Consider the following 12367-nt stretch of genomic DNA (forward strand, 5'->3'; position numbering starts at 1 on the left):
TCAGCTCTTCTGTTCATGGATCTTAAGCCCCACGCAGAGTTCTTTTGCAGAAGGACATAGATATGAAGCTGACATTTTTCATCCAGAAAATTTTCCCATTGAAAAATGGGACTTCATTGAAATCAACATTTTCTGGAGTATAAATTCTAAAACAAAAATGAATTGTTTTGAATCAACTTCTCAAAATAAAATTGTTTCAGATTCTCTACTTGTGGCACATAATCGTATAATCTCTTGTGGGTTGTAATACCTTGGGCTAATTTTGGTTGTTGGGTTTAGCATGTGGGTGCTGCGTGGTGGTGGTATCTTGCGATATACAAGAGGCCAGACTAGATGAGCTGGTGGTCTCTTCTGACTTCAAATTCAATGACACTTTGAGTCTAAAATATTTCTAATGAAATGAAACAAAAGTTTTCATTTTGTCTTGATTTGAAATATTTTGTAAACAACATTTCCCATGTAACACCGGAAAGTTGTATTTAATTTTTATTTCCTGGGAATTTTTCCTTACAAATAAATTAGATTTTATCATCAGCTCTACCATGAAGGTAGCTTTTGCCCCCATTTCTCATAGATAGGGTAATTCAGCATATGAATGGATCCTTCTATGCATGGAATTACTCAAGGGCGGGGGACAATAAAAGAAAATGTGGAAATGGCAGAAGTGCTAAATGACTTTTTTGTTTCAGCTCTAACTAAAAAGATCAGTAACACTTGGACATCTAACATGGGAAATGCCAGTGAAAAATGAGGTAGGATCAGAGGCTAAAATAGGGAAAGAACAAGTTAAAATTTACTTAGACAAGACATGTCTTCAAGTCACCAGGGCTTGACGAAATAAATCCTATAATATTCAAGGAGCTGACTGAGGAGATATCTGAGCGGTTAGACGTTATCTTTGAAAAGTCATGGAAGATGGGAGAGATTCCAGAGGACTGGAAAAGGGCAAATATGGTGCCCATCTATAAAAAGGGAAATAAGGACAACCCAGGGAATTAGACCAGTCCTCTTAACGTCAGTACCTGGAAAGATAATGGAGCAAATAATTATGTAAACACCTAGAAGATAATCACATAAGTAACAGTCAGCATGCATTTGTCAAGAACAAATCATGTCAAATCAACTTGGTAGCTTTCTTTGAGAGGATAGCAAGCCTTGTGGATGGGGGGAAGCGGTACACGTGGTATATCTTGACTTTATAGTAAGGCTTTTGATACTGTCTCACATGAACTTCTCATAAGCAAACTAGGGAAATAACCAACCTAGATGGAACTGTTATAAGGTGAGTGCATAGCTGGTTGGAAATCCATTCCCAGAGAGTAATCATCAGTGGTTCACAGTTAAGCTAGAAGGGCATATTGAATGGGGTCCCGCAGGGATCAGTTTTGGGTCCGGTTCTGTTCAACATCTTCATCAATGATTTAGATAATGGCATAGAGCAATGGTTCTCAAACTGTGGGTTGGGACCCCAAAATGGGTCACGACCCCATTTTAATGGGGTCGCCGGGGCCTAGACTTGCTGGAGCCTGGGGCTGAAGCCCAAGCCCCACTGCCTGGGGCTGGAGCCAAAACCCGAGGTTACTGGCCCCCTGCTTGGGGCAAAAGCCCTTTGGCTTTGGCCCCCCTACCTGGGGCAGTGGAGCTCGGGTGGGCTCAGGGCTTTGGTCCTCCCTCCTGGGGTCGTGTAATAATTTTGTCTCAGAAAGGGGTTGTGGAGGAATGAAGTTTGAGAATCACTGGCATACAGAGTGCACTTGTAAAGTTTGCAGATGATGCTAAGCTGGGAGGGGTTACAAGTTCTTTGGAGGAGAGGATTAAAATTCAAAATGCTGTGGACAAACCGGAGAAATGGTCTGAAGTAAATAGGATTAAATTCAATAAGGACAAATGAAAGTATTCCACTTAGGAAAGCACAAGCAGTTGCACACCTACAAAATGGGAAATGACTGCCTAGGAAGGAGTACTGCGGAAAGGGATATGGGGGTCATAGAGGACCACAAGCTAAATGTGAGTCAACATTGTAACACTGTTACAAAAAAAAAGCAAACATAATTCTTGGTTTTATTAGCAGGAGTGTTGCAAGCAAGACATGGGAAGTAATTCTTCCGCTCTATTCAGTACTGATTAGGCCTCAACTGGAGTATTGTGTCCAGTTCTGGGTGACACATTTCAGGAAAGATGTGGACAAATTAGAGAAAGTCCAGAGAAGCGCAACAAAAATGATTTAAGATCTAGAAAACATGACCTGTGAGGGAAGATTGATTAAAAATGGGTTTATTTAGTGTGGAGGAGAGAAAACTGAGAGGGCACATAACAGTTTTTAAGTACATAAAAGGTTGTTACAAGGAGGAAGGAGGAAAATTGTTCTCTTTAACCTCTGACAATAGGACAAGAAGCAATGGGCTTAAATTGCAGCAAGTGTGGCTTAGGTTGAACATTAGGAAAAAAATTCCCAACTCTCAGGGTGGCTAAGCACTGGAATAAATTGCTCAGGGAGATTGTGGAATCTCCATCATTGGATATTTTTAATAGCAGGTTAGATAAACATCTGCCAGGGATGGTCTAGATAATACTTAGTCCTGCCTTGAGTGCCAGGGATTTGACTAGATAACCTCTTGAGGTCCCTCCAGTCCTACAATTCTGTGGTTCTACGGATTCACAAGGCATGGCTTTCCTTTCATGTTCTCCATTGTTAAAGCACTTTTCATCCAAAAATCTCAAAGCACTTTATGAAAATCTTCACAACACTTTTGAGGTAAGTAAATATCTTTGTTTTACAGATGGGTTGGCTAGAAGGGCATATGATGCAGAGATGGGCTTTGGGCAAGTCACTTAACCTCACAGTTGAAACAGTTACAAATTCAAAACAGAAGCTAGGACCTCTGACTCCCGGTCACCTTCTGTAACCGTTAGACACCCTCCTTCCTACTGTTCTTCTGTATGACAAAAGACATTTAAAAACATACACATTTTTCAACTAATTTTAACACAGCAGTTTTATATCCTAAATGAGAACTTCAAAACCTATGGTACTGTTCAGAATTCTGGAACCTATGAACTTTTGAATGAGTTATAAGTTCCGGTTCCTGCAGTCCAAAACTACAGGACTCAGTGAAATGAGTTGATTGCTTTCTGTCTCATTTTTCTGTAGCTTCATGAATTAAAATTCACTAGTAATCATCTCTGAAATGCAAGGGGAGAGTCTGGGTGAATTGGGAAGTACAATTTAATTGTGGACATAATTGCACTTCTTGCACATAATTGCACTCATAAGTCATATAAGACAATTTTTAACAGTTGGGTCAGATTTTTAATTTTATCAGCTAAATTATTCATGTGAAGATTTCTATATGCTGTCAGCATGAAAGTTAAATTCATAATTGGGAGGTTGGCTGGTACTTTTCTATTTTTAAAATTACTTTACCAATTGTGAAAAACTCGATTATCATAAGTTTGTGCTTTACTTATGCCTCCTGACATGCATACAAAAGGGATGTAAGGAACTACTTCCTTACATCAAGCAAAGCAAAAGTGACTATGAATTCCAGTTATAAGCAAATGCATTACATTATCAATGAAGAAAACAGGGCATGCTTGGGTGAATTTCAAGTGAACGTGGAAATCAAATTCAAATTGTTCTTTTTCCAAGTGATTTAATATCTTGGGATTCCAGAAAAAGGTCTTGGGCACAATTGTGGAAAGGTCAACATAGACCTTTATTTGATAGGCAGCCTGTGGCGGGGGGGAGGGTCATCTTTGCTGTGAGTGGGCTTGTGCCTGCTAATTCCCAGATTCCCATTAGGTGCAGTCAAAAAAAAACCAACTAAAATGGCAGGTTGCATAAGGAATGTGATGGAGAACAATACAAAGACGTTTAATGACATTTGAATAAATCAATGGTTCACCCTCATCTGGAACATTGTGCGCAGTTCTGGTCACTCATCTAAAAATGCTATTGCATTTAGAGAGGGTTCAGAGACAAGCAGTGAGAATGATTAGGGACATGGAAAAATTATTACATGCTGAGAGATTGAAAAGATTTGGATTGTTGATAGTGAAGGTAAAATATCATGCTTTGGGATTTACACCAATCTCAAAGTGTTTTGGGTCATGAGGGGTCTTCAATCTGTGGTGGATTATCCCACATCTCCCTAAGGGGGGGGTCTCCTTGCACCTTCCCTTGAAGCATCTGGTGTTGACCACTGTTAGTCAGGATACCAGACTAGATGGACCTTCAGTCTGATCCAGCCTTTGCAAGTCCTATGTTTTCTGTGTTGAAATACCTGACTTAATTTGCTACTATTTTTCTCTTCTCTTTTTCCTGAGGAGCAGGTGAATTCAGTTTTATTTTCATTGTCAGACTTTCCCTCAATAAATCACCATATTTGTCTTTTACCTTGAACCTGTGAATGATTCAGATCCCATTGTGTGATTTATTCCCATGTGGCCATGTTATTCATTTGTGCTTTTATCTCAGCAACATACTGTTCTGTTGAAAATTCATCGATCAAGACTTTAAAAAGTCACTAATTTTGTGTGCCTCAATTGCGAGATGCTTTAAGACAGTCTGATTTTCAGAAAGTGTGGAATACCATCCTCTGATAACCAGGGTACTTGAAGGTGTCTTAAATCAGACATCCAAAATCCCTTGTCACATTCAAAAATCTTGGTCAGTATTCCTGGTAGAGATTTAAAAGCACATAAGAGATCAGTTAAACCAACTCTCTTCTTTTTTCACTACAGTTGTGTTCTCTTAAGCAGTCTTAAAAATATGGCTCCTAAACCCAACATCAAAACATTCCAGGACTGTGAAGTGGGGTTTGGAATGCATATATGGATCTGAATTTTGTAGCTAAGCTCATCTCTCTCTAATGGATCAAAACCCCAGATACAAACTGTGGCATGTGCAGCTATAAATGTAGGGGGGAGGTTACATTATGATACTGTTTTCTGCATCCTGCACCTTTATATGTAAGAAGTGTCCCAGGCAGGTGTGCAGGGAGCTGGGTTCTGAGGTTTCCTGCCATGTGAGAAATACATTCTGCTTTCTCTTTCATGGAGATTTTACAGTGATTTATTTCAGCCTGTCTGGCTTGTTTTCCTTGTTCTGAAAAAAAAAATCACTTTCGTGAGGGGAAGAAGAAGGTGAGAAGAGTGGGATAAATGCTCCCAACCCTGATTTAATGTCCATCAAAGTCAGTAGAAAAATGTCTGTGAGCTGCAATGGGTGTTGTATCAAGCCCTTAGTGAATAATTTGGCTCAGTAGCATATTTAATGCAGAAGTTCATTGTAGTTTGTGACCCTTCATATAGCCTACCGTGACTGACACCGCATGGGAGCCCAAGAGCAGAGTGAGAATAGAAAGCAGGGAGCCTCTTTGAATCTAAGCTGGGGCAGCACCTGCTGGAGGTCTGAGGTCAGGGGAATGTGTGCTGCAAATTAAATATTCTCAAAACAGAGAGGTGGTGTCTCTCTAGGGACCCTGGAAGCATTCTGGCTGCCTCAGAGGTCTGGAAACAGAATCATGTGGCTAATCCACTAATATGGCGCATGCTTGCATCCCCCTTCTGTTGCCATGGCTTTCAAAGCCACAATTAAGCCTGCAATATGTGTTGCTGCCTCTGTGGGGATATCTGGGGAATTCAAGCATAAGAGCCTCTTAAATTGTGACTCTTGCTGAAATTAAAGTTATGCCAAAGTTTTCAACCTTCATTTCAGAGCATGAATGGGGAGCTACATGGGACTGATGCAAAGTAGGGAGCCAAAGGTGCAAAGATTGTGAGTTAAAGAGGCGGAATTTCTCCAAGGAAGATATTGCTCCTTTTGTTCCCCTCCAAACATGCTAATTCAAATGGTCATAACTTCCAGTGAGTAAAGTTTAACATTTCATCACTGGGCTTAATATTTACTTCCTGTCCCCTACCTGTTCTCACCAGTCCACTAGGTGTAGGTTACAAAAATACAGCCTTCGTTAAAGACACTTTTATGCTGTCTTCAGCAAACTCTACTTGAAGTATGGTTATAATATTGCAGTTTCTTATTACAAAATGTACAGAATTTTGAATGTAACAAGAAACCCATTGGCCAAGTTCTGTGCAATGGCCCATGCAGATCAATGGACTTCCACTGAGGATCAGGGCCGGCTCCAGGCACCAGCTTAACAAGCAGGTGCTTGGGGCGGCCAAGGGAGAGGGGCGGCACCTGCAGCAATTCGGGGGCGGCAGGTCCCTCACTCCCTCTAGGAGTGAAGGACCTGCTGCTGAACTGCCGCCGCCGATGGAGGCTTTTTTTTTTTTTTTTTTTTTCCCCCCCCCCCCAATTGCTTGGGGCGGCAGAAATGCTGGAGCCGGCCCTGCTGAAGATACACGGTATGGGAATGAGCACAGAATTTGGCCTATGTTCTTCAAAAGCCAAACTTTTCAAGTGAATTTAGCTTTTGATATTGCCTCCATTTTCGTCAGTCCAACTTCTCTCCCCTTATCTGTATCAAAACTAACTCTTTTCTTCTGGATTTGTACGTACTAACCTTTCCCCCTCCCTCTGTAACTGCCATCATTTTATGTTTAACTGAGATGGTTCTCTATATAAAACACTGCCCCATGCCAATATGAGGAGTCACCTTTCAAAATTAAAGAAGAAAATTCCAGTGCACCAGAAGAAACTGTGAAAGGGAAGAGACAATTGACCCGGAGGCTAATTGAGAGCACCTACACAAACAATGGTTAAAATCTAGTGCGGAAATAACATCTGTGAAAAGCTCAATATATAGAATGCAAGATAAGAGGGACAAATCTAACTAGATATGATAGTTCTTCTTAGATCTTATTGAGCCCTAGTGCAAACAAGCCATTGGGTCTTACTACACTACAAACACCTGCTGTTAAAAAGCAACCCCAGAGACCAGTGTATTTTAACCAAAAGAGAAAGTTGAAATATAAATACACACACACACCCATATGCAGAGAGAGAGAGTTTGGCTAACCTACAACTGAATGGGGGTAAGGGGCATGGTAATAATGTTACACGTATTTGAAGGATATTAATGTCAAGAATGAAGAGGAAGTAATTAGCAAAATTCACAGGGATTTAACTGTGAATGGGGTTTCCTGTAGGGTAGTGATGGAAGATCTATCAGCTGGGATTTGGATCCATCAGTTTGGTTGGATAAAGCATTAGAAAATGTACTATAGGGAGATTCCTATATTGACAGGGAGACTAAGTGAATGCATTAATGGGACTTTTTCATGTTTAGTTCCTGTGATGATATAATATTTTCTCTTGATAGGTGGTCCAGCTCCTATTAAAGACAACTGAAAAAGTCTCATTGATTTCAGTGAGCATTAGATCAGATCCTTGATGTCCACCCAGGTCAAGACTATAATAACAGGCACTTATCCAAGATGCAGGGAAGGAAGCCACTCCCTTTTCACGGCTTGGGCAAGGGCCTGACAAAATTGTATACTCAGAACTCTCCTAGCTGTGCACAGAGCCCCAAAGGCGGCAAAGATGAGATGGGACCTTGGTCCCACCACTTTTTTTCATACCCGCGGAGTGGAGGCAAGGGAGAAGAAACAATTATGTCACTTGGCTGGTCATGTGCAAATTAAGTATTGGTTGTTTTGCAATGGGCACCCATTTACAGTCTGAGCAAGATGCTAATCAACAGGTTATGCGGGCTGTGGGAAAGAACAAAAACAGCAGGGGTCATCCTGCTTAGGAGTGAGAGTGAACTTTTGAAACTATGTCTGGGGTGCAGATGAACCTCCAGTTATCCTTTCATCTATAAAGATGAGCTGCCAGCGGGCTTGATCTTATAAGAGGGGAGATTTCAGCCAGCCTGGTTGAAAATGCTGAGAGAATGACATGCGATATGCTACCTTGTAGGAGATGTTATGATTTTGCTTTATGTTTCCAATATTCTTACGTTCTGTCATTTGAATCTCTGTTCTTCGATAATAAACCTATTCTTGGTGTGTATCGTGTCTGTGTAAAATATATGTTGTGTGTGAAGTAGAGTGAGGATCCTGAGTTGAATCTTGTAAGTTGGTGTGTCCTATTCCTTTGGGAGTAGCAAATCAGACAATTGAGTGTGTGTTCAGTGGAACAGGCGCCGAGCATTGCAGAAGGACACTCACTCGGAGGATTTCGGGGCTGGTGTGTGCCTATTGCTAACCTGTAGAGGGAGAGCAAGGCCTGCAGAGGCCTGGAAGGTTGTGCTTGTGTTGCCAAAGGCTGGTGGATTCAGAGAGCTGATCTACAGCTGGCACAGACAAGATTCCCTCATGCTAAGGGCAGGTAATAACGAGGTGCCTCACAACCATGGGTCCCACAGGAATCATCATAGGAGAACATTGCACTATCCCAAATATTGCTGCAGGCAGCAAAATCCTCTCTGGGTTGCTGTGGCCAGGTTTGTTCTCCCTGTGGAGCAATGAGGCTCTACGCTGCCTCCTCCTGAGGCCAGTGGCTAAATGTTTAAATTTGAGAGAGAATATTTATTTAGTACTTTGAAAAGACAAAACGCTTTATACCGAAAATGGTAAGCAGGATTGTTTGTAGTTTTACTGTTCTAGTTCCTTTCAACTGCACCACAGCCCATAGTCAATCAAAACTCTCATGGACTTCCACCATTGAGTTCAGTAGTTATTTTTATCTGAGTCAGGAGTGCAAGATTGGGCCTGCGATATTGTTTTATAATCATTTATTGTTATGGCTGTTTTATTTTTGTCCTTGATAGGGATTAAATGTTTCCCAGGGAAGGTAAAGAGAGAGGGAGAGAGAGACATTTTTTAAAGGGGTCACCATGTTCTCTGTTTGAGGATCTAGCATCAGATAAGAATCATGTGATTTCCCAGAAATGACAGTTCATGTTTGTGAAGAGGTTTGTTTGTCTCCCGGCAGGTAACTCACTCCTGGATGCCCAGAGTGTGCGTGGAACAAGGCTTGTTTTCACACAGATTGCTGCCCTTTTAATGAAGCGGTTTCACCACACCAGGCGAGACTGGAGAGGAACTCTATCAAATGTTCTGCTGCCTGTCCTCTTTGTTGCCATGGCAATGGCGTTGTTTACTGTGAAGCCATTAGCTACTGATTATCCTTCACTCAAGCTGATGCCAGGCCTTTATGACAATGTAGAATCTTCCTTCTTTAGGTAAAAAAAAAACAACATTCATCATCATCAACTCTGGAGCAGAGTCGTCATTTTTGATTATTTAAGATTTTTTTTTCTCTAAGCAGAGTAATCAAACTCACATTTTATAGTGACTGGATTTTTTTAAAACAAAATGTCTTGAGAGCTGCTCACCCCATCAAAAAATTATGTTAGTCACTTATTTCAATTTTGTGGATAATAGTGATGGGTAAATTGCATCTATTTAAATGGCAGAAATACATCTTCTTATGTGTTGAGGGACAAAGCAAATGGGGGAGAAAGGACAGAGGCTTTGGATCAGGCTGGATTGGGCAATCTCTTTCAAGATGGGTCATTAGGGTTTTTATATAATGTATGTGTGTGCATACAATCATACATGTGTGCGTGTGTTTATTGCTTTAGCTTATTTCTGCTTAGTTTACTAGGTCTGTAGGGATTACCTACAAAGCTTCCTTGGTCTACAAATGCAAGCCATCATTTATAAGATCTAGAGTCTCTGCTATTGAACTTTTAGTTGCTATACTTATGGCTGTAGAACGTACTAGCTCTGCAGGTGTTTCCTTTGTATCTGTCAATGTCTGTAGGTGCAGCCCAATTTACAGGGTCCGCAGTCCTTTTCTCTATCAAATACAGGCAGCAGACCACCACAGTGCTATATATTTCCTTGCAATATTGGATAGAGATGCTTCCTGTACCTGACATAGGTCAAAAAGGAGGATACAGGTTCTATCATAAATCAAGTCCATATTGTTGAACTTATACATGTAATGTGAAAGACTTACATTTCTTTTTTATGGCCACTGGTGGAGATTCATGCCAGTAACTGGAAGATAGGCAGAGTTAAGGTCCACGTAGTAACCTTTACTTTGAATTCCTTCACATTTAATGTTTAGGGTTTTTTTAAATGTTAGTTTTTAATCAGTGAAATAAACTGTGAACTATGCTTCTGTCTCAAAGAAATTGTGACTATATAGCAGGTTTTGAACAGAGTTATTTTATGATGCCTCAGTTTCTATCTCATGTGCCTGAATGTGGGTCTCCTTAGTTCTAATTACCTTATTTATTCCCCCTATCTTCTGAGCAGCACTGAAAGTGACGATCTAGGAAACCTTTCTTATGTGCTGTTGAGACATTTTTCAGGCCAGGATCACCCATGCACCTATTCAAGACAAGATGTGTAAGTGTGAACAATGCAACTTTTTTTAAGGTACTAAGTGACTAATGATTACTGCTATTGATACAGAGATTCCTGCACAGGGGAGAAAATCAATATGCTTTGTAAGATTTTATGTTAATGTAATAATATGTATTCATTAAACAGTTATTAGCTATTAGCTGCCTGAATAGCAATAATCTTCACTAGATGTAAAGCACTGGATTCAATCTTTCCTTGTGAAATGTAAGTTTAATAGTTGTGCCTCCAAAAATAAAAGAATGGATAACATGGAATCCTCTGATTAAATAATTTTATGTCCTATTTTATGTAGTATATCCCCATACAGCTTATGCTTTGTTTGACCATTTTAGTATGACTTTTAAAAAATTGTATTGATGAATGAGCTGGCTTCTAGCTGAAATACATAATAGGCTTCTAAGTCCCATTGAAGTCTGTGGGAATCTTCCAATTAATTTCAGCAAGATTTGGATCAGGCCCGAAGTCAGTAAGAATGAAGGTTGGTGATATAGTCAGTAACTGCAAGTGATACTATTCTGAATCAATGTTCATTAAATAGAAGGCCAGATTTTCCAAGTTAGACATGCCTGGTTGGGGTAGTATGTTTACTTGCCTCTGTGTTACGCACACAAAAACCTGGTGTACAGCTAATTGGCTGTTTGCTCTGGAAAGTATCTGATTTGCATGCACATTGCAGATGTTTGCAGTGCTAAGTTAGAAGCCACCATGTTAGAAGTGTCAGAAGTTATTACACTGATCCATGATGAATAAATTTGACATAATTTAATAGAACAATAGTACAACCATTGTTTTAGCACCAGTATTGTGGAGATGGTGAAGATGGAGGTGGTCAAGATAGCTCAGTGGTTTGAGCATTGGCCTGCTAAACCCAAGATACAGCAACTGTTTCATTCTTTCAACATCCACTGTTAGATAAAATATTATAGTTTATCTTTTAATGATTGTTCTTATTGTTGTTTTTGCTCCAGTAGAAAAAATGATTCATGCTGGCAGACTGAGCCTAGTCCACCACAGGAATTCTTGGATGCATGTGGGTGTGTGACAGATCATCGGGTATATTTTATTTCTTTCCTTAACAAAATGAAACTAATGATTGGGCTCATTATGACTGGTGATTTTCATTCTGTCTCTAGTATTGCTTTGACTTCATTTTCTAAAGTTTTCAGGGAAATAATGTATAAAATATTAGTCTACATCTAGACAAAACACTTGTAGTCACTAGGTCAACCTTTTATTATATCTTCCAGAAATGTATTACTGTGAGGATACTGTATGTGAAACAAATTTCTTTTTTTTAAAGACATATCATAGAATCATAGAATATCAGGGTTGGAAGGGACCTCAGGAGGTCATCTAGTCCAACCGCCTGCTCAAAGCAGGACCAATCCCCAACTAAATCATCCCAGCCAGGGCGTTGTCAAACCTGACCTTAAAAACCTCTAAGGAAGGAGATTACACTACCTCCCTAGGTAACCCATTCCAGTGCTTTACCACCCTCCTAGTGAAAAAGTTTTTCCTAATATCCAACTTAAATCTCCTCCACTGCAACTTGAGACCATTAGTCCTTGTTCTGTCATCTGGTACCACTAAAAACAGTCTAGATCCATCCTGTTTGGAACTCCCTTTCAGGTAGTTGAAAGCAGCTATCAAATCCCCTCTCATTCTTCTCTTTTCTGCAGACTAAATAATCCGAGTTCCCTCAGCCTCTCTTCATAAGTCATGTGCTCCAGCCCCCTAATCATTTTTGTTGCCCTCTGCTGGAATCTTTCCAATTTTTCCACATCCTTCTTGTAGTGTCGGGCCCAAAACTGGACACAGTACTCCAGATGCGGCCTCACCAATGTTGAATAGAGGGGAATGATCATGTCCCTTGATCTGCTGGCAATGCTCCTACTTATACAGCCCAAAATGCCGTTAGCCTTCTTGGCAACAAGGGCACACTGTTGAATCATATCCAGCTTCTCGTCCACTGTAACCCCTAGGTCATTTTCTGCAGGTGTGCTCCCACTGTAGGTGTGCT

At 40.4% G+C, this 12367-nt stretch overlaps 1 protein-coding gene across 1 annotated transcript in view; it reads left to right on the plus strand.

The window, feature by feature from the left end:
* The window catches only part of ABCA13 (ATP binding cassette subfamily A member 13), a 268723-nt gene that overhangs the window by 143770 nt on the left and 112586 nt on the right, over nt 1-12367 (plus strand). Inside the window, exons 40-42 of the mRNA XM_065583912.1 lie at nt 8903-9152; nt 10237-10329; nt 11316-11400. Of these exons, the coding sequence (XP_065439984.1) occupies nt 8903-9152; nt 10237-10329; nt 11316-11400 (428 nt within the window). The remainder of the gene's footprint in view (nt 1-8902; nt 9153-10236; nt 10330-11315; nt 11401-12367) is intronic.

Source organism: Chrysemys picta, chromosome 2 (assembly GCF_011386835.1).
Source record: "Chrysemys picta bellii isolate R12L10 chromosome 2, ASM1138683v2, whole genome shotgun sequence".
Classification (NCBI taxonomy): domain Eukaryota; kingdom Metazoa; phylum Chordata; order Testudines; family Emydidae; genus Chrysemys; species Chrysemys picta.